At 41.1% G+C, this 25,092-nt stretch overlaps 1 protein-coding gene across 1 annotated transcript in view; it reads right to left on the bottom strand.

Moving 5' to 3' along the window:
* The window catches only part of LOC124260449 (transmembrane protein 151B-like), an 84,076-nt gene extending 59,741 nt beyond the window's left edge, over positions 1-24,335 (bottom strand). Inside the window, exon 1 of the mRNA XM_046694774.1 lies at positions 23,316-24,335. Coding sequence (XP_046550730.1) covers positions 23,316-23,348 — 33 coding nt within the window. The 5' untranslated portion in view covers positions 23,349-24,335. The remainder of the gene's footprint in view (positions 1-23,315) is intronic.
* Positions 24,336-25,092: the final 757 nt, after the last annotated feature.

Raw genomic sequence — 25,092 nt, 5'->3', positions numbered from 1 at the left:
AGCAAACGGCGCATACAGGTATAAACAGCAAACGGCGCATACAGGTATAAACAGCAGACGGTTCCCACAAACCCCCACAGCAAACGGCGCATAGAGGTATAAACAGCAAACGGCGCATACAGGTATAAACAGCAAACAGTTCCCACAAACCCCCACAGCAAATGGCACATACAGGTATGAACAGCAAACGGCGCATACAGGAATAAACAGCAAACGGCGTATACAGGTATGAACAGCAGACGGTTCCCACAAACCCCCACAGCAAACAGCGCACACAGGTATAAACAGCAGACAGTTCCAGCAAACCCCAGCAGCAAACGGCGCACACAGGTATAAACAGCAGACTGTTCATACAAATCTACAAAGACACGGTTTATAGAATCCTACACACTGAAGGCTTCAAAGACACTCACTGTGAAAATAGTTCATACAAACTTATACATTAAATGGTAAAATAGAAACGTAATTTTAAACGGTTCGAACATACCAACGCGGTAAATAGGGGGAAAAGACTACACAGAAAACGGAAACATAATGTCCTCTAAATGTATTATTGTTTTTCGAACACCAGGTGTCATTGCGGTTACTTTTTTAGGTTCGTACCACATGTGACAGAGATGAAGACAACTAAATCTAAGGTGTTCGTGTTTCCACGCTGGCTGGTATACAGACGCCAGAGAGAGGAAGACAGCGCTCGACAAGCTTGTCTACTGAGAGTTCCCATGGCTAGGCCGTTTTGAAGTTGTTTGGAAAATGACCTTCCTTTCGTTCCTGTGTTCACCCAGAAGTAATGGACACCGGCTGGAATGGTGTAGTTGTTTGAACGTCAAAGATTGTTTGGGCTACGTATTCTGTCGGGAGCTGGCATAGATAGTTGGGAAGCATACTGAGCCACTGCACGGGGTGAAACAGAAGAAGAGAGAAATCCCTAATAAAAGCAGCATCCAAATAGTGATGCGACCAGGTGTTAAATGTGACACCAATGACAAAGAACAATTATGAGCAACCTTGAGAATCATGTCCAAGCATGAGCAACCATGAGTAACAAAGACCATTCATGAGCCACAAAGATTAACAATGACCATTCATGAGCCACAAAGATTAACAATGAGTATTCATGAGCCAGAAAGATTAACAATGACCATTCATGAGCCACAAAGATTAACAATGACCATTCATGAGCCACAAAGATTAACAATGAGTATTCATGAGCCACAAAGATTAACAATGACCATTCATGAGCCACAAAGATTAACAATGAGTATTCATGAGCCACAAAGATTAACAATGAGTATTCATGAGCCACAAAGATTAACAATGAGTATTCATGAGCAACCATGGGCGCTCATGAACAGTCATGAGCAATCATTTGGCGCCAAGCTATTATATATGTTCAAGGTCAGCCAGTTCATTTTTGAGAGATCATTCATGAGGAAACCGGACCCCGCATGCCATTTTCCTATCCTTTCTAAGTAGGTCTCCGAGTAAGCTGTGCGCTTGACTAATGCCGTGAGCAGCTTTAGATATATTGAGTAAAAAGACCATCAGTGTAATACAAGTGCATACAAATTACACAACAAAGAAAACCAATATAGTTTGTCCTGAAACTCTCATCTGTTCACCGTTGCGATAACTTGTTAGCTTAACTTGCAATTTTTTTCGAAATTTAATAAAGATAATGCTGTACACACATGAGCGCGCAGCTAGTGCTCACCTACCACATGCTTTAATCATAGCATGGACAGCTATACAGTTAAGGACATGCGACCTTAACGGGACTCATTCGGAGAGAAAAGGCCAGATGAGGTAGTTTACCGATACAACGAGCAATTATCAAAGTGTTATTTTGGCGAATATTCAATTTATCTATATTGTATTGGTCTTTGGACTAAAAATCTTGTCTTGTCTTGTTATTTTTAGGAGTCACAGAAAGCGTTGACTTAAGATAGATAAAAGAAGATCAATAAAAGCTGAAACACGACCAGATGTAGGTCAGCCACCCGCTAGAGATAAAATATAAACTGACGAGCACAAGGAAGTACACAGGTGTAATTGTTGTTGCAATCCCAAATATGCGTTCTAACTAATAAAATTATTGAAAAACATTGATTGTATAGAACGCAACCATCATGTTTCATTTGCCAAAATGCAACCAAAAACATTTGTACGTGTTTTGCACGAATATTTGCAAAATTGTGATTATTGTCCCATGCACCAGCACTTTTCTGACAGAGAGTATAAAACCTGTTTGTCGTGAAGACTGAACAATCACTCTCACGAGGAAATGCCAAGATTGACGTTGGCGCAATGAGAACGGGCCAAAGGAATGACACAAACGGGTGCTTTCAACAGCGATATTGCAAGGACATTGGGTTGCACAAGACAAACCATAATTCGGCTGTTTAACCGTTTCAGTACGACAGGCCAGACATGTGATCGACACAGAAGTGGACGTTCCAGAGTCACAACACCCAAAGAGGATCGCTATCTGCGGGTTATTCACCTACGCAACTGGATGTTGACGGTGACGTCATCAGCAGCAACATCATCACGTAAGTCGATTCACAGTGACAAGACGACTTCGTCCAGCTGGCATGTATGGGTCTACCGACCGCTGCGTGGAATGGCCTTGACCTTCCAGCATCGTAGGAACCGTCTGCAGTGGTCATCACTACATCGCTGTATATTGTTACAATGTCATTTTGCTGATAAAACACGTGTATTGCAGTGTGCTTCAACATACATTTTCCATTTCATCAAAAGGTTTTGTTATTTTTATCTTATTGGAAGAAACACAACCTGTGTACTTTCTTTTGCACATCAGTTTATTATGGGGATGATTTGCTTATATAATTACATTAAACCAAAAGAACATTTATATATCTTTAGTGAACAAAAGATATACATATTGGGACATTGGAAAGGTCGTCCAACTGCATGAAATCAGGCCATTTTGACGAACAGTAAACGAAACAGTGTGAAATGTGAAAAAACCTTCATCAGATTAATTTCATCCAATGTTTCCAGACAAACATACAGGCATGATATCAACTACTTCAATATCAAGTTTAGTGAATTATTAACACACTCATCACATCATTGTCTGTGTGAGTTGGTTTTGACTCGTCCGACCCTGCAGTTGACACGCCAGGAGACAGAAAGTATGGAAACGAATGGGGATCGTTGATGACCACCAATCTGGACTAGACGGATGTGTTTGTTTCATACTGCAGCTTGCCGGGTCCTGACGTTGGGTTATTGGTTTGTCCTCTCCGCCATGTATTTATACAACATGGAGACGTTCACTGCTGGAGTAGTGTCCCGGCAGGTTTTCTGGTGGAGTTGATAACAAGTTACATTGTATGGAGTGACAAAATCAATACTCACAGGAGAATACTGTAGCATAATTCAGATGCTGCTTAGGACGGTCCCTTAGGAGGATGTGAATTAAACATGTCAGTTGGGTGGTATTAAGATATATGCTTGTACGCATTATTTACTGCATACAACATCAGTATTCGTGAGGAACATTAGGATTATTCAGTTCCATGAGAGAGACGTTAGGCATCTGGGTTTAATGATAAAAACGTAAGGCATCAATGATAAATGATAAATGACAATATCAACAGGGGACTGAACGTACAATAATTAACTAACTCGGTGACAGTTCGAACAGTTCGAGATGACGCACTCACAAAGATGCAATGTATCAGTTTCAAATATGCTACATTGCAAAAGTGACGCGTGGACAGATGACGCACTCAAGACACTGGTGAAATGTCACCTTATGGGCTCTACAGTGTCCAATATAACCAACCACCTTTACCAATCTCTGTTCTATATGACACACTTTAAATAGAAACATCACACACTTTAGAGTAACATTATTTAGCTGTAGTGCTGTATTTCGTATGATCTTTCTCCGAAGATTTCAGAACTTCACATGACTCAAGCTCGAAAGTTCTTTTTTGTAACAATCGCCTTAATACTGACCTCGATCTGGTTACAACATTCGCCTTAATACTGACCTCGGTTACAACATTCGCCTTAATACTGACCTCCATCTGGCTACAACGTTCGCCTTAATACTGACCTCCATCTGGTTATAATACTCGCCTTAATACTGGCCTCGGTTACAACGATCGCCTTAATACTGACCTCCATATGGTTACAATACTCGCCTTAATACTGACCTCGGTTACAACATTCGCCTTAATACTGACCTCGATCTGGCTACAACATTCGCCTTAACACTGACCTCCATCTGGTTATAATACTCGCCTTAATACTGGCCTCGGTTACAACGATCGCATTAATACTGACCTCCATATGGTTACAATACTCGCCTTAATACTGACCTCGGTTACAACATTCGCCTTAATACTGACCTCGATCTGGCTACAACATTCGCCTTAACACTGACCTCCATCTGGTTACAACATTCGCGTTAATACTGACCTCGGTTACAACGATCGCCTTAATACTGACCTCGATCTGGCTACAACATTCGCCTTAATACTGACCTCCATCTGGTTATAATACTCGCCTTAATACTGGCCTCGGTTACAACGATCGCATTAATACTGACCTCCATATGGTTACAATACTCGCCTTAATACTGACCTCGGTTACAACATTCGCCTTAATACTGACCTCGATCTGGCTACAACATTCGCCTTAACACTGACCTCCATCTGGTTACAACATTCGCGTTAATACTGACCTCGGTTACAACATTCGCCTTAATACTGACCTCGATCTGGCTACAACATTCGCCTTAATACTGACCTCCATCTGGTTACAACATTCGCCTTAATACTGACTGACCTTGGTTACAACATTCGCCTTAATACTGACCTCGATCTGACTACAACATTCGCCTTAATATTGACCTCGGTTACAACATTCGCCTTAATACTGACCTCGGTTACAACATTCGCCTTAATACTGACCTCGGTTACAACATTCGCCTTCATACTGACCTCGGTTACAACATTCGCCTTAATACTGACCTCGATCTGGCTACAGCTACAACATTCGCCTTAATACAGACCTCCATCTGGTTACAATACTCGCCTTAATACTGACCTCGGTTACAACATTCGCCTTAATACTGACCTCGATCTGGTTACAACATTCGCCTTAATACTGACCTCGGTTACAACATTCGCCTTAATACTGACCTCGGCTACAACATTCGCCTTAATACTGACCTCGGTTACAACATTCGCCTTAATACTGACCTCGGTTACAACATTCGCCTTAATACTGACCTCGATCTGTCTACAACATTCGCCTTAATACTGACCTCGGTTACAACATTCGCCTTAATACTGACCTCGGCTACAACATTCGCCTTAATATTGACCTCGATCTGGTTACAAAACATAATAAAGCTTTCGCACCAAGAAATTCTTTTAGACATATGAAGGACGAAAATGATATCCGACTTAATTCCCTATTTTAATTCGAACAATAGGTTTCCGCGACAATAGGTTTCCGCGTCTTTTCAAGTAAAAGCGTTAACATGACTTGCCTCTGCATGTGTTTGTGAGGGCTTCAAACAGTGGGACAGCATGTTTTTGTGAGGGCTTCAAACAGTGGGAAAGCATGTGTTTGTGAGGCTTCAAACAGTGGGACAGCATGTGTTTGTGAGGGCTTCAAACAGTGGGACAGCATGTGTTTGTGAGGGCTTCAAACAGTGGGACAGCATGTGTTTGTGACGGCTTCAAACAGTGGGACAGCATGTGTTTGTGACGGCTTCAAACAGTGGGACAGCATGTGTTTGTGACGGCTTCAAACAGTGGGACAGCATGTGTTTGTGACGGCTTCAAACAGTGGGACAGCATGTGTTTGTGACGGCTTCAAACAGTGGGACAGAATATATACTCTTCCCCCCAAAAAACGCATATAGGAATTTCAGCTGTATTTTTATGTTTATTTTGAAACATCTTGTAGGCTTTATGAGTCAATGAACGTTGAAATGAGGTTCCAGGCCTGAACGTTGGTGCACCATTGAACTCGATGTCGACGATGTTGTTGTCGAAGCACAGGGCCAAATAAGATCTTCTGGCACGTAAACCAGCCTCTCTCAACCTGTTCCTGACTGTCTGTGCAGAAAGCCTCCTCAATCCGGGTATTTGTCGAGCAGTACTGGTCGCCGTAGCTGTTCGATGACGCAGCTGATGTACCCGGATGTAGCGATCCTGCGCCCCAGTGGTCGCTCGAGGTCGCCCACTACGAGGGGCATCTGCTACTGCATTCTGCCGGCGATATCTCTCCCAGAGCCGTGAAATGGAGCTTTGGTGAACATTCATGCATCGGGCAACTGCACGTTGAGACTGACCAGCTTCAAGCAAACCAATGGCGATATGACGGTTGGCTTCACTTAGACGTGGCATTTTGCGTTCGTCAACAATATTCCAAATACAGTGAATAATCGACAGACAGCGATCAACCTTTTATACCCATCATTGAGACTATCTGATCCCCAACTTCCACGTGCATTGCATGTGAATTGTGTATTCTGTGACACTACACGCCGAAATTGAAAATCATGCTGTTAAATACGGGTATTTTACGGATGGTGCGTTTTGTTGTGATGTTTCAAAACATAAACACCATACGACTCATAAACAGAGCAAAACCTTTTGTAAAATGAATCACGTTTTAATTCATTGCTACATGAAATTGCTATATTCATGATGCGCTTCTTTTTTGGGAGAGTATATAAACAGGTGCTTATTTCATAGTGGTGCAGAATATCGAACACCTTATATCTTGACTGTTCTATTTCATAAACAGGTGCTTATTTCATAGCGGGAATCTTCGAAAGGAAAGGGGTTTGTTGCTTATGTTTGCAAATGATGCAACACAGCAGCTACAGAGGGGCGGCCTCTCTGAGCAGCACAACGCTGTAAGAACCTTCATGTCATTATGTGTTTATGGTGATATATTTAATGGTGATATATTTAATGGTGATATATTTATATATTTTATGGTGATATATTTAATGGTGATATATTTTATGGTGATATATTTAATGGTGATATATTTAATGGTGATATATTTAATGGTGATATATTTATATATTTTATGGTGATATATTTAATGGTGATATATTTTATGGTGATATATTTAATGGTGATATATTTTATGGTGATATATTTTATGGTGATATATTTAATGGTGATATATTTTATGGTGATATATTTTATGGTGATATATGTTACTATATTGTCGTATATTCAGTTCACTGAAAGTGGTTCAACACAAAATGTGTTTTGTGCGTGACAACTGCTTGCTCAGATGCTGTACCTTGAAGTTTCTATTGTTGAAATAAAAGAACTTTTACCTCCTTTTTCAATGTAATAACACACCATCATTACACAGTTTAGATGTTAATGACTCAACACAGTCGTCGTGAAGGTGCTTCTCGTACTGATCGATGTTCCAACTACTTTACCTGTTCCTACGTAAAGTGATTTACGAGGTAGCCACTCTATGCCGTGGTATTTAGTCACTAAATGTATCCCATATCACTCCCTCTTAAAATATTACTGAATACATACCTGACGTACAATGAGGATGACAGTAATATATCGGTCATACTTAAAACACATGTGCACAACCTTATTCAATACCATTGGTTCCAAATATTTAATTTGACACACGGAAGTCTGGGATGCAAACAGGACTCCTTGTCGTTCAAGAATGTTCAAGGTCTACTCCTATGCCTTGTGTTGCTATACAGCATGGGTTTTACAGACATCTGAGTGTCAGTACGATATTGGTCTTACAGATATCTGAGTGTCAGTACGATATTGGTCTTACAGATATCTGAATGTCAGTACGATATTGGTCTTACAGATATCTGAGTGTTAGTACGATATTGGTCTTACAGATATCTGAGTGTCAGTACGATATTGGTCTTACAGATATCTGAGTGTCAGTACGATATTGGTGTTACAGATATCTGAGTGTCAGTACGATATTGGTGTTACAGATATCTGAGTGTCAGTACGATATTGGTCTTACAGATATCTGACTGGTAGAACGATATTGGTCTTACAGATATCTGAGTGTCAGTACGATATTGGTCTTACAGATATCTGAGTGTCAGTACGATATTGGTCTTACAGATATCTGACTGTCAGTACGATATTGGTCTTACAGATATCTGACCGTCAGTACGATATTGGTCTTACAGATATCTGAGTGTAAGTACGATATTGGTCTTACAGATATCTGAGTGTCAGTACGATATTGGTCTTACAGATATCTGAGTGTCAGTACGATATTGGTCTTACAGATATCTGACTGTCAGTACGATATTGGTCTTACAGATATCTGACTGTCAGTACGATATTGGTCTTACAGATATCTGACTGTCAGTACGACATTGGTCTTACAGATATCTGACTGTCAGTACGATATTGGTCTTACAGATATCTGACTGTCAGTACGACATTGGTCTTACAGATATCTGAGTGTCAGTACGATATTGGTCTTACAGATATCTGAGTGTCAGTACGATATTGGTCTTACAGATATCTGACTGGTAGAACGATATTGATCTTACAGATATCTGAGTGTCAGAACGATATTGGTCTTACAGACATCTGTGTGAGAACGGCATTAGTGATTGCGTGGAGAGAATGTCCACAGCACAAACACAAGGCATTGTTACACCATGCAGCTTGGTGCCGTGTATGGAGGAGCGCTCACATCCTTCTGTCGAAACAAACCATCAGTACAATGCAAGTACATCTTTCATGTCTGTTAAAGTAATACTGTTACTAATAACACCTAAAAGACAAATGCTCTCGTTCAAATCGATTACAATCAGACAAGGAGAATAAAGTTACGCTATAAAATGTTCAAGCACAGAACAAATCCAATCATGACACGAAACCGTAGCTCACCAGAAAGGGCCAAGTGACGTGCGCAAACAGGATGAAATGGCATTCACCGACCATGCACTTTGATAATGAAATGATAAACCCAGTTGAAGGATAATTTTTTCAGAATTACCTCTTGTTGCAGTGTTCCTGCTTTTCCCCCAGGAATCATAAACACAACCCATCACGTCCTACTTATTTCTCTCCAAAGTGAAGGATTGTTAATCTCTTAAATGACATGCCAATATTTGAAGTTCGGAACGCAATACGAGCACTGTAAACAAAACGTCCTTTCTAATCCAATACATTTATGATCCAAGGATGCCAGATGCTGTCCTGAATATTCCCTGAACGAGAAACACATCCACATCCTCCTGCAACTATATTACTCTAATCAGCAGAAGGGTTCATAGGGACTGTAGCTCACCTTTCACATTGATGAACACATAAAACTCTCTTATTTCAGGATGTGAGAGCGACGCAATTCGTAGATGTTTATCACCATTGTGACAAAGACACAATCTCACACACCCCCGTCCCCCAAACAGGGAAGATTTGTGTGCAACCTTTCACCATAAGACCATTATTGTGACGGATCGGGAAGGGGGGTGGGGGAGCAGCCGAGTGATTGAAATGTTCGCTCGGAATATTTACCGCATTACACATAACTACCGTCTCTTAAACCTGAGAGATTGATGCTAAATATGGTGAATGAACGAGTGGGAAAAGTGTTCAATGTGCATAAAGGAAGGGTTCTAAAATATACATTTTACTGAACAGATTAATTTTAGTAGTTTTCATTTCAGGGTCTGATAATGTTCTGCTGTATACGACGCAACATCCTGTAATGAGAATTGCTGTACGTAAAATGATCGTTGACATGTTTTGGTCACATAAAAGGACACATGAATTCAATGAAATCGTAAAACTCATGAATGCTAAATGAACTCGTCATGGGCGGTTGTGCGATCTTAGATGAATCCCCACGTATTGTATAGCCCCTAAACTCTCGGAGCTAGTTGTGCTCGGCGCATGGAAATCAGCCCCGGTTCCTCGCGAGATACTCGATTTCGTAAGGTGGATTAACACACTGTAACAACCGTTATTACAGCTAACTCGCCCTGCCAACATGTCATGAATTAACTCAGGTTGACGCAATTGATCAGCCGGGGACGTCTCATGGCCCGTTTTATCATTGTCAAAACCCAAGTGGTGGGCAAACAAGTCATTTGAAGTCTTCAGAGTTATTCACTGAAGTGTTAATCGAAATACAAAACCATGAGAGACGCTTAACAACAGCAAAATGGCTTTAAAATAAACGTAGCGCGATCGGTGTGGTTACTGGTGGTAAACAGATCCCCTGTCGTTCACTTTAAACAGCGCATTTTATTATTTGCTTGCATGAAGGCAGTGGCCACGTTAAATTTGGTTTTGGGTCTGGAGCCGCGATAATTAAGTTCCAGTAATGGACCAGCGTCATCAGATAAATTATTGGTCTGCTAATCTGCTTTGGGCAGAAAAATGGTTTCAGTATTCTTTCCTGATAAGATTTTAAAAAGACAAAGTATATCATCTTCAACTGCAGTTATGATAGATCCATGTCGGTTGATGAAACACTAGCACTGTTGAAAGAAGACTAATGTCGCAGTACCTAACCAGAGAGACGCGTGTGTAACAGTTTATAGGTAACTTGGTAATGTCGATCATAACGCTAATGGCGACCTGTGATCATAATATTACGTCCTGATGTATCCGTGTTACCAATACATACCGCACCTTTGTATGCAGGCAATGATCTAGGCATTTATCATATATACGGAGTTTGATAGTATACTATATATACTATGTGGCAAGTGTAAATGTGAATCTCGTCGATCTTTATATACAGTTGCATAACAGAGGCCTGCTAAAAGACGTATTTGGGCTAGAACATATAACCTATCTGTAACGTACCGGCAAAAACGGGACTATTCGCTACAATGAAATATGTATGGGTAGCATCACAGTTTAACTGATAGGTGCTCGACTAAACACTTTAGCCGCGGTTAAGGGGCATCGAATCATGGCACGTTGTTGTGTGCAATTCAACTATAACCTACTTCAGAAGTGCACCTCTTACATCCCCTCTGTCGGGCTATTGCCTTAACGTGGAAGAAATCACATCGCTAAAGCAACTACGATAAAACCATGAATCGATCATTCACGCAATTGCCATAAAGCGTCAGTATTATCTACATAGCACATACAGCATTATACGGCGATTACTCCCCCATGGAATCATGACTGAATAGTCTGGGTTAGCCCTGCAGTGCAAACACATCGATCCATCGAGAGCGGTTTGTCGAGACCAAGCCTTTGCACGCAGATCCAAGCAGGCAGAACACCGCGTGATAGTTTCAAATAAATTACAAAAGCAAAATTGTTAAAAAATAATCCTGAGATGTGGTCACAAAATGGATGAAATGGGACGGGACGAATGTGTCATGCTAGGTTTTAATGAACGTCCTGTGCACGAACCGGCCACGGAAAGTGAATTAGACTGGCGAATTAGATAAAACCACGATGCAAATTGGTCCACACTTAGTTAAATACAGAATTATCTCCCAGTGAGGGAAAATCGATGATGAAAATTGTTTTCCAAGCAGAAAGTATCCTCATTGAAAATACAAGAAAACCACCATTAGCGTTAAAAGCAACATGTAACGACCTGTTTTCCGTGCAGTAATGATAACAAGACCAACAGCCACGACGAAGAGTGTTTATCCTTCATAAAGATGTCCTCGGAAATTTCGTGCCAACGGTACCAGGGATGCTTAACAGAAGCCTCACAAAACAAGGATTATTTATTGCAATACTATTACATCGGAAGGCTTGGGGTGGGGGAAGGACGTTATGTGTGTAACTTAGGTAGAATGTACAAACTCCAGGTCAGCTGTCAGAGGGGGGACGCTAATTAACGCCTGTGTTCAATCGGTGTTGTTACGCCATCATACAGACAGTTGCCCACAGTGTGTATAGAGCGATGTATCTGACGAGAACATCACAGTGCCACATTACTGTAACACATCAAGATCAGCTAGTAAACAAACTAGGATTCTGAAAACCTGTCGTTACTTTCTCATCCAAATCTGGAATTCAGCTACGAATCAATTCATTTGTAACATAATTGTAACATTACACAGATCTAGACCTGTAACATGACTGTAACATTACACAAAACTAGACCTGTAACATGACTGCTACATTACACAGATCTAGACATGTAACATGACTGTAACATTACACAGATCTAGACCTGTAACATGACTGTGACATTACACAGATCTAGACCTGTAACATGACTGTCACATTACACAGATCTAGACCTGTAACATGACTGTGACATTACACAGATCTAGACCTGTAACATGACTGTCACATTACACAGATCTAGACCTGTAACATGACTGTGACATTACACAGATCTAGACCTGTAACATGACTGTGACATTACACAGATCTAGACATGTAACATGACTGTGACATTACACAGATCTAGACCTGTAACATGACTGTGACATTACACAGATCTAGACCTGTAACATGACTGTGACATTACACAGATCTAGACCTGTAACATGACTGTGACATTACACAGATCTAGACCTGTAACATGACTGTGACATTACACAGATCTAGACCTGTAACATGACTGTGACATTACACAGATCTAGACCTGTAACATGACTGTGACATTACACAGATCTAGACCTGTAACATGACTGTGACATTACACAGATCTAGACCTGTAACATGACTGTGACATTACACAGATCTAGACCTGTAACATGACTGTGACATTACACAGATCTAGATCTGTAACATGACTGTAACATGATCTAGACACATGACTGTGACATTACACAGATCTAGACCTGTAACATGACTGTGACATTACACAGATCTAGACCTGTAACATGACTGTGACATTACACAGATCTAGACCTGTAACATGACTGTGACATTACACAGATCTAGACCTGTAACATGACTGTGACATTACACAGATCTAGACCTGTAACATGACTGTGACATTACACAGATCTAGACCTGTAACATGACTGTGACATTACACAGATCTAGACCTGAAACATGACTGTGACATTACAGATCAACATGACTGTGACATTACACTAGACCTGTAACATGACTGTGACATTACACAGATCTAGACCTGTAACATGACTGTGATATTACACATAACTAGACCTGTAACATGACTGTGACATTACACAGATCTAGACCTGTAACATGACTGTGACATTACACAGATCTAGACCTGTAACATGACTGTGACATTACACAGATCTAGACCTGTAACATGACTGTGACATTACACAGATCTAAACCTGTAGCATGACTGTGACATTACACAGATCTAGACCTGTAACATGACTGTGACATTACACAGATCTAGACCTGTAACATGACTGTAACATTACACAGAACTAGACCTGTAACATGACTGTAACATTACACAGATCTAGACCTGTAACATGACTGTAACATTACACAGATCTAGACCTGTAACATGACTGTGACATTACACAGATCTAGACCTGTAACATGACTGTGACATTACACAGATCTAGACCTGTAACATGACTGTGACATTACACAGATCTAGACCTGTAACATGACTGTCACATTACACAGAACTTACACAGTAACATGACTGTGATATTACACATAACTAGACCTGTAACATAACTGTAACATTACACAGATCTAGACCTGTAACATGACTGTGACATTACACAGATCTAGACCTGTAACATGACTGTAACATTACACAGATCTAGACCTGTAACATGACTGTCACATTACACAGATCTAGACCTGTAACATGACTGTGACATTACACAGAACTAGACCTGTAACATGACTGTAACATTACACAGATCTAGACCTGTAACATGACTGTAACATTACACAGATCTACATATGTAACATAAGTGTAACACCACACAGAACTAGACACGGTACACCCTATTCCCTAATGGTTCGTGTTTCTGAAAGATGGAAGTTTCCATATTTCAAGTCATGAGTTGATATAAAGTTCGGGCTTCATACAGACAACACAGCTACAGATGTCGAATCCCGAGTTCGAGATGTAAAGATATGGTCCTATCTCAAAGCCTTGGCCTTAGTCCCAGCTGTGGGCAGTAAATACTTCTAACAGTTACGTGTCTTGTACGTTTCCACACACATCTAAGGTGTAAAGGTACAGAGCAAATGTACATACATTGTATTATAATTTTCTGTACTTGACCAAGTCGAGACATGCATTCTTAATTTAATCACAACAGCTTCATTGTCAACCCTACATGTTTCGAACAACAAATGTCTGGTCTTGGTTACTTTCCAATCTATGTTATGGCTGGAAATTGAATCAAACAGATCTACAAGTAACGTAACTAAAGTCGGCGATGTAAAACTGAGAAAGTAGAGTGTTCTGTAGCTCCTCACAATGTATGCTCAGACATTTTCTATAGGGATATTGGCCATTAGAAACCGATGGCAGTCAAGGTATCAGCTGGTTTGCATTGAGGTGCCCTCCTCATTTCTACCATAAAGAAATGAAAGCTTTATCGTGGCATTGTAACTTTTATCCAACAACCTGTGAGAAAGAGACGTTGGTGCCGTTTGAAATATTGGAAGGAAGAGCATGCCTGGCTTAACTCAAAAGTTGTGAAATGTAAACACCTACGGCGTGAGGTGGTCAAGGATACCCTATACACGACAGTTCGACATGGGCAATGAACGTAAAACAACAAAACAATACGAAATGATCCAGAAATCCATTCCGAAATACGCAACAGGTATTTGTTAGAAACATACCAGTCGCACCTGACGAACAAATCATTAAATAAGAATAGAATAATGAGATGAGCTTTATATCTTCCTATGATCTCTGTGACGAGTCCTGAACAGCATGTAACAGCCGTCCACAAACCAGTGCTTCTTCTCCCCCTTGGGGAATTCAGTGACAATACTATTTAGCCTAATGAAATAGAGTGACCACTTTGTCCACTGATTCCCATCAGATGGACGATATGCTGTCTGTTCCTCCTACACTAACTAGGAAACAGCCTGGGGCACGACAAGAGAGTATGTGGCTGTAATTGAATGACCATGTATATAAAGCTGCCTGGTATAGATGCAAGAAAAGCCTTACATGGAAACAGAAGAAAACACCTTGCTACGGTAATACAATGTTTGCATATTTAGAGGGATCAGGTGACATTGTCCACTGTCTGCGACCGATCCCTTGTCATTGAGTTGGAAGCAACCCTAAAGCTCTAAATGTGGCTCTGAATTGATAGAAGAACCATGATGTTCTACCTCGTATAAACAATACACATTATCAGAAAGAACAAATACATAAGAACAGCTTCCAACATTGCTCAGTGTGAAGTTCCTTTATACGATTCGAATCTGTGTCAAAATGCGTTATATCATCTCCGCTGCTCATGTCAAATATTTAACACTTGAAATAAATGTAGACTGGATTTGTTGTCCTCACAATTACAATGACGTAAATTGTTGTTTCTCTCGGCTAGGAAAGGTCTGTAGCTCACACAGCAATCAATACTCCTCACATGATAGAAGTCATCTCGTGTTTGTGGACCGTAGCGGAAACAATACTTTTGTATTTCCTTTAGGTTGACTGCATTACGTTGCTAAATTGTTTATTGATCACATCGGTTTTCATTCTGTCATTGTTTGTGTTCATTTGCCTATAACACCACATTTATATTTCATGTTTCTTCTCAAAGGCGACAAGACATAATGCAGTTCAAAATGGCGATCCAATAATTTCAGTCATTATCATCGAAAGGTTTTATTGCATAATTAGGTCCCAAGGATTGGCCTAGATTGAACTAGTATTCGATTTTTCAGATCAATGATCCTAAGTTACTGTATATGTGTTAACCAAAAACACACACGTGTATGTGGTACCGGATTTCCTGCAGTAAAGAGATTCCTGTACCCTGTACATGACGTAAGACGAACAGAACCTGCGGATCACATGGCCGGTACGAATGGGTATTATGGCCGGTACGAATGGGTATTATCACGTTTCAACAATGTTGATCATTCCACATACAACTTTTTGTATATCTTTCCAAATATCAACAGAGTTTTGATTCTAAACTGAAATCAGTTACTGCCAAAGTGCCCGATGTGGCCATTATCATGATGGTGGTATGTCTTGTCAAATGGCATTTGTCAAAGTGCCATACAGGTAATATTAATGGTTATGTAGTTGTAGTGGTGTCTGGTCTTGTACAGGCAGCTTTACTCCTGAGAGTTTCTAGAACATCAGTCTTTCCCCACAACGAAGCACGGGTGACACGTGTGATCTCACCTGTGAGTTTGTTCACCCAACAGTGAATGGGTACCCGGTGGGATAAGATGGTCATGTGACAGTAAACCCTCTGACGCCTCAAAGGCAGCTTGTGTTAACTGGGGTAACATTGTCTTGTCCTTAGCGCCACTGAGCATATTAGGCGCTCTACAACTGTAGTATGCATATTATGTATATAGCCGAATGTGTTTGATGACATATTGTGTTGCCTCTGTTGTTTTCACTTGATTGACAAAGATCCATTGAGAGGCCGATGAATCTAAGTGCCCCGGCATCTAAGTGCCAGTATAAGCAAGATACAGAACGTATAAAAACCATACCCCGTGTATGTATACCTCCTGCTACGTGTATGTATACCTCCTGCTACGTGTATGTATACCTCCTGCTACGTGTATGTATACCTCCTGCTACGTGTATGTATACCTCCTGCTACGTGTATGTATACCTCCTGCTACGTGTATGTATACCTCCTGCTACGTGTATGTATACCTCCTGCTACGTGTATGTATACCTCCTGCTACGTGTATGTATACCTCCTGCCACGTGTATGTATAGCCACGTGTATGTATACCTCCTGCTACGTGTATGTATACCTCCTGCTACGTGTATGTATACCTCCTGCTACGTGTATACACCTCCTGCCACGTATATGTATACCTCCTGCCACGTGTATGTATACCTCCTGCTACGTGTATGTATACCTCCTGCTACGTGTATGTATACCTCCTGCCACGTGTATGTATACCTCCTGCTACGTGTATGTATACCTCCTGCTACGTGTATGTATACCTCCTGCTACGTGTATGTATACCTCCTGCCACGTGTATGTATACCTCCTGCCACGTGTATGTATACCTCCTGCTACGTGTATGTATACCTCCTGCTACGTGTATGTATACCTCCTGCTACGTGTATGTATACCTCCTGCTACGTGTAAGACTGAGATATCCACCGTTATATGTATGCGTTAACGTGTATTTTACAGGAATGAGTTGTCGTCAACTAAGTTGAACACTGTCCAAACACATCACATGCAGTAAGTATCATATCATCACATGCAGTAAGTATCATATCATCACATGTAAGTATCATATCATCACATGCAGTAAGTATCATATCATCACATGCAGTAAGTATCATATCATCACATGCAGTAAGTATCATATCATCACATGCAGTAAGTATCATATCATCACATGCAGTAAGTATCATCACATGCAGTAATCATATCATCACATGCAGTAAGTATCATATCATCCATGCATGCAGTAAGTAACATATCATCACATGCAGTAAGTATCATATCATCACATGCAGTAAGTATCATATCATCACATGCAGTAAGTATCACATATCATCACATGCAAGTCATATCATATCATATCATCACATGCAGTAAGTATCATATCATCACATGCAGTAAGTATCATATCATCACATGCAGTAAGTATCATATCATCACATGCAGTAAGTATCATATCATCACATGCAGTAAGTAACATATCATCACATGCAGTAAGTAACATATCATCACATGCAGTAAGTATCATATCAGCACATGCAGTATCATATCATCACATGCAGTAAGTATCATATCATCACATGCAGTAAGTATCATATCATCGAATGCAGTAAGTATCATATCACATGCAGTAAGTATCATATTATCACATTAATTTTGAACCTTTTTATCAAAAATAGAAAGACTATGATCTTGTGTATATTTCCAGCCTGACGTGGATGCCTTGTGTGAGGTTGCTTCAGGATAACTATGCTCATCATTAACTGCTGGGATAATCAACATCATAAAACGTGAGCTGGCAGAACGACCAAGGGAATTACTTCAATGAAACATGTCACGACTGCCAACATACTGGTCCCTGGTCCCTGTTGAAGCGTCCTGGCAGAGTGCGGTCACTGTAAGAAAGGAATCTAAGGGGTCTAGTTATTTAAGGCTTTGTCTATCTGCCAGCAAAAAGGAAATCATACGCAAAATCGTAATTAACCCATGGCCAAACAGAACGTCTCTTCCCTGAACTCCCAGCAGGACAGTAATTAGGCACAGATTACATAGACGTGCTTAGAAACACCATACAACCATAAGCACAGCAATGAAAGCACGCGTTCATTACACCTCCAAGGAGTTTTTTAATCAAAGGGAACCACCTTCAGACTACAGGCTGTTGAAGTCCAACCTCGTCAGTCCACGCTCCGTAATATCAGCTACATGTAATGACGCAATGGTCCCTTGGCAATAACAAACCCCTTCCTTCCTTTCTTTCCATGAACAACTCCTAGTTTTCCAATTGTATTTACATGTGCACTGAACGTGCATTCTGTAATAGTGTGTTGTCATGTCGCCACAAAGTACGAAGATAATCAGTAATGCCTATATACCATGGTGGATAAATGGCGTGGTTGATATCGGAATTAAGGAAACGTAATAGGCTGACATAAGCATGGAATATGCATCCAAGACTCTCAGTTGAATTCCTCTGAGACTGCGACGTAACTAAATCACTCTGCTTTATCACCTTTTAACTTAATCGAAATACTACAACGGGATGGGATTTTGCTATAAGCAGGGATGCAATTACCAAGAGTGGTATTTCAGATAACATCCCAGACACTTTTCTTTTTACCTGTTACCAGTCCGGCACTTCCTGCAAGTACGACACCAAGCAGGATATATGTTTCCTGACAACACCGTACTTCACCTTTATCACTGTTGGCTACAAACACATATCAGTATTAGGCTCTATCATTGGTTCATGAAAGATCCAGTTGTAATACATAATCATTCAAGCATATACATAATGACACATTTTAGACAATTCCATGATCATATACGTAACGCTTGAGTCTATTTTGCATGAGATGTGGCCGTTATACAAACACCACGTGCTATTTATCAATCAAACAGTATTGATTTGTAATATATAACAGATAACGTCATTTCGTCGTGTGATAACCACAAATACGCTAACATATCAATTTCTGATAAGGATTTCTGTGAAATTAGTGGGTGAATCATCTCTCTTAAAGAAAACCATCTATCAACCATTGCTTTGTTCAGGATTCGTCTAACACATTAAGTGGAAGCAGTGGTGTGGCAAATCGTGTCTGGTCGCAATCCATGGCACTCTCATTACCTTCGTCTTGATTGCACAATAAAACATGTGTGATATGTGTTTGTCCCGACGGAAACACATGTTTTTGGAAAACAAACTTCAGCGTGAGGGAATTAAACGTTTTTTTCAGCCTGTGAAAGAACACAGGATGTCACGGGGGCATGCGGCGATCAGACTAAAAGATAAATATACGAAATGTACCTTTTCTTCTATGTATTTCGTAATGGTTACGAATGGATAAACCAGTCAGTAATGGTCTACAGTATAATCACGTTAAAAACATCCTTCTCCAAATGATCATATTGAAATGTTTTTATGGCCGTGGATATGTGAAACCACCTACATTAAAACGAAAACAAGCTATTCCAGTTTATCTTTGCCATGTGCTGCGGAAATCGTATACGTAGATTTATTGGTTTTATCAACTTACCCATTTGGATGCAGGTGTATCACATCCTGTAAATATACAAATAAATACGAGAACAAAGTAGTCTTTTATCGGGGGCTTATTGAGAAAGCATGACCTCTTCTGGTCTTTCGGCGGGTTGAAGCTGAGTGATATAATCTTTACCGCATTCGTCAATGTATTTTCAATTCAAGCGATATTGTCAGAAAATTGTTTGGTTTCTTTGATAACAAAGCTACTTGATATCTCTGTGACATTAAATATCCTGTTAGAGTTTAGAGGCAAAAGTATTGAATTATTATAGTTTAGGGATCACCATCTCTCATAGCTACAGCAGTATGTGTTCATAATGCCTCGGTTACAGCTGCATGTGTCTAGTCGTGCTGACTGGTTACAATGTAACTGACATCTGATATCACGGTTACAGCTGTATGTGTCTAGTCGTGCTGACTGGTTACAATGTAACTGGCATCTGATATCACGGTTACAGCTGCATGTGTCTAGTCGTGCTGACTGGTTACAATGTAACTGGCATCTGATATCACGGTTACAGCTGCATGTCTCTAGTCGTGCTGACTGGTTACAATGTAACTGGCATCTGATGTCACGGTTACAGCTGTATGTCTCTAGTCGTGCTGACTGGTTACAATGTAACTGGCATCTGATATCACGGTTACAGCTGCATGTGTCTAGTCGTGCTGACTGGTTACAATGTAACTGACATCTGATATCACGGTTACAGCTACATATGTCTCTAGTCGTGCTGACTGGTTACAATGTAACTGACATCTGATATCACGGTTACAGCTGTATGTCTCTAGTCGTGCTGACTGGTTACAATGTAACTGACATCTCATATCACAGTTTTACATATGTCTCTAGTCGTGCTGATTGGTTTGGGGAAGGTGATAGGGTGGCTGGGGCAGTGATTTAGGGAAGGTGATAGGGTGGCTGGGGCAGTGATTTGGGGAAGGTGATAGGGTGGCTGGGGCAGTGATTTAGGGAAGCTGATAGGGTGGCTGGGGCAGTGATTTGGGGAAGGTGATAGGGTTGGTGGGGTAATGAGGTGGGGAAGGTGATAGGGTGGCTGGGGCAGTGATTTGGGGAAGATGATAGGGTGGCTGGGGCAGTGATTTAGGGAAGGTGATAGGGTGGCTGGGGCAGTGATTTGGGGAAGGTGATATGGTTGGTTGGGTAGTGATTTGGGGAAGATGATAGGGTGGCTGGGGCAGTGATTTAGGGAAGGTGATAAGGTTGGTGGGGTAGTGATTTGGGGAAGATGATAGGGTGGTTGGGGCAGTGATTTGAGGAAGGTGATAGGGTTGGTGGGGTAGTGATTTGGGGAAGGTGATAGGGTGGCTGGGCTGGCTCCTTGCATCTTCATTTGAACTGATCCATGCAACATTTTCATATCGATCCCATATTAAAGATACATGTCTTCTTTCTCAATGAGCATATGTTTCGTACATATTGATGGCAATTAACTGTCCGTCTATCATTATGCATATCACAACAAGAAACACTGCCTACAATCTCCGTTCACAATCTGTTGGTCATACAGACCCTGAAACACACATATCCAGTTCAGCCCATACACATCCTTGACAGATGGTATGTCGAGATTACGGGTTTCAGAAATGAAGCGAGTATTTTGGCTCGTTTATACTCAGACAATCGAACACTCGTTTGTTTCTGTAAATTGTATATTTTCTTTTCAGAGACAAGATCTACTCACAATCCTTTAAGGACCTGAGAGACGTTAGAGACTTGATGTCCTCAATGAAACAATCATGACCCATACACCCCTGTATCGACCAGTTGTATATCTCTGTATATATGACATCCACCAACAGAGCGCCACAAACACACAGACTGTCATAACAATGACATATGTTGACAGTTTCTATTTGTGTTTCCATATATACACGGCCCAGTGAATAGCGCCACAGGTAACTAGATCATCAGGCTGACACGGGCTCTAATGACTGCATATATATACTCCATACCTGTAACACGTATAACTGGAAGTGCTCGGAATAAGAAACAAGTAAAGGTTGTACTATAAATTCCATTCCTTCCCCTCTTGACCATACCAATTGCATTTATTTTCTCATCCATAACTTTGGCAAATAAATATGCAAGTGAATATCCATAATAACCATTATCAGTTGATACAGATTCGATCAAGTGTACAAGACAAAACAGAGGAGCAAGTTGTAGATATGTTCTCTGAAAATCAGCAATGACACCGGGTGTTCGACCAAATGGTAAGAGCGTCCACTCCACTAGGAGCACCCACCACTCACACACCGGGTGTTCGACCAAATGGTAAGAGCGTCCACTCCACTAGGAGCACCCACCACTCACACACCGGGTGTTTGACCAAATGGTAAGAGCGTCCACTCCACTAGGAGCACCCACCACTCACACACCGGGTGTTCGACCAAATGGTAAGAGCGTCCACTCCACCAGGAGCACCCACCACTCACACACCGGGTGTTCGACCTAATGGTAAGAGCGTCCGCTCCATCAGCAGCACCCACCACTCACACACCGGGTGTTTGACTAAATGGTAAGAGCGTCCGTTCCATCAGGACAACCCACCACTCACACACCGGGTGTTTGACTAAATGGTAAGAGCGTCCACTCCACCAGGAGCACCCACCACTCACACACCGGGTGTTTGACTAAATGGTAAGAGCGTCCACTCCACCAGGAGCACCCACCACTCACACACCGGGTGTTCGACCAAATGGTAAGAGCGTCCACTCCACCAGGAGCCCCACCACTCAGACAATTCGCATTAAATAGTTATTGTCAGTTCGATGCCTGACACTGCACAGCAGAACTACGGTCATGCGACTCCGGCCTGTAAACAAACCAGGCATTGGTTCCTATAGACTCTATTCCTTGATCCGTGTTCGATGACAAGTACCATATATCATATATCTGGCATTTTATGTTAATTCTAAACTTTCCTTATATACCCGGGATATCATTTTAACGGACATCTTATATTCCCGGGTATATAATGAAAATATAAGATTAAATTGTTATTTGCAGAAGATTTATTCAGCAAAATCTGGCACGTTAGGTGTTACTGACAAGAGAGCCTGGTGTGTACCGACAGTGTTTATCCTTTATTTAGGACTGGAAGTGTTTCTGTTGGATTTTTCAATGGTAATTGGAAAACTATATTTTGTCCGACTGTTACATAATTGTCAAACCACAACACTTTGACATGCCATCTATAGTCAAATTGTAAGCTAACTGACACGATACCATCGATTAGTTAAAAATATAAACTATTCGATGAATATTTGATAAAGCTAGCTAGGCCATAGAACAAAGCTTCGCTTGATCCGGGTATCCAGAGATACGCCTGCAGCAGAGCGCACACATATTATAACACGAATCCTGTCGCCTGGTGATGTGGGGATCAGTTTCTGGTATCTAATGACACCTACCTCGTTCTCCTGTGCCCCCAACTCCGTCTGCATAGTGCATACCCCTCCTCTCAAGCCATGCTGTTGCCCATCTTCTCCTAACTGCCTTTCTCAATCAATACTCACACACAGCAGAGCCAAGTTTCCCGCGCACAGCACTTGGTCGTCTGCCACAGGCTTACCATGACCCGGAAGCACTTAATCCATTGAAAAGGTCTTAACCTTTGACCAAGGGAGTCATCACTGTTATCTTCACATCATGTCTGAATGTAATCCTCGGATGATGGCAGAGTTAAAGCAGGGAGTCCTACTGAGCGTTCTTCCGTGCCTTCTTCTCAGGAGCATCGTCGTTTACGGTCCCTTTCAGGCAGCGGGGGGAAACAAAGTGAGGGCGCTCAGAGCTCGTTCTGGCTCGCCTTATTTCGCCTAATGGTTCGCCAGGCAATACAAGCATGTTAAGCGTGATCATTTATATTGGCAATGTAAACGATAAAATTCGATCCATATTGATCCTTATAATGTACTGTTGACGGATGTCACGGATATTTCATTGATTACCTCTCTAAATTGGCGGTAAATGTAGTCATGGGGTTTGCCTTTCGGCTTCTAGCCTGCTGGAATCTCCACGGACAGTGTTGGAAGGCCCACTACTGTCTACCTCCTCTCAAAACAAATTTACTGAGCTGGCCATTCACGGAAGCCCTCTCATCGCAACGCTGTGTGTCCGGATCGAATCAACGCTCTTCTTGGCTTTGCGGCCTTGCTGACTGCATCGAGTGAAACGGGATTAAAAGCAGATAATCACTATTTGTTTCCCTTGAAAAAACTAATTGAAATGTGGAAGAAGGGTGTTTGTAGAGCAGCAAATTCCATCAGGCAAACTGTCAATGGTTGAACCTGGATAACGTCTTCTCAGTAATGTTTTTATAGTTCTACATCTTTCGTACAATTCGTTTTTAAAATTCAATCATTCTTTAGATCGCTGTGTCGTTTTCTTTCTCCAGATAGTTTTAGCCAGCCTAAGCCTAACGGTGACGTGGACTTGTGAGATGCTGTCGGCTTCATGGGCGTACTGTGTGCGGTCGGTACTTTGTACAAGGTACGGTTTTACATTCATTGTACATCATTGTAATGAAAATGAGATCCTGTATTACAACGGTGTACTCATTACAGCCATAGAGATGTAACCATAGAGATGTAACCATAGAGATGCAACCATAGAGATGTAACCCTGTCTGATTACCCCGCGTTGATGCGTGTATCAATATGAATTTTGATATGAAGTAAGTCGTGTGTGAGATAGTTCTGTCCTCCGACTGTCATGTATAAAGTATATATTATGATGATGCCCTTCCTGAACACACAGACGTGTATTTGTGTCCTACAGTGCACTGTGTAGTGGCAGCATGGAGTAGATCCTGTGGTGTGTTATGTCGATTGGGACCTCTTCAGTATGTAGATACCCCAGCTTGGACACCTCGTGCAACTTCAAAGCATCTATGCAGCTGTTAAAACTATAAGAACATACCAGTAACATTTTCAATATTGTTGTTATTTGAGCCACATTGCAAGTATTGTAATTACTGCTCACTACCAAATACATGTATACTGGGAACATCGTAAAGTCTGCCATATTTACCGAAATATGTTTCTGTAAATATCTGAGACTCATTATCTGGCTTTATAATTTATAATTGTCCAAACATTTTCAAGTAACATTTTCAAGTAATATGATCTAAACTTTTAAGAGGCAAAATGTGAAGGTGAGCTGGTATCATCTCACAATACATATTGATAT

This window comes from Haliotis rubra, unplaced genomic scaffold (assembly GCF_003918875.1).
Source record: "Haliotis rubra isolate DU_JTF1 unplaced genomic scaffold, ASM391887v1 Scf119, whole genome shotgun sequence".
Taxonomy (NCBI): Eukaryota; Metazoa; Mollusca; class Gastropoda; order Lepetellida; family Haliotidae; genus Haliotis; species Haliotis rubra.
The sequence above is the reverse complement of the archived record's forward strand: the minus strand, read 5'-3'. Positions and strand labels throughout refer to the sequence as shown.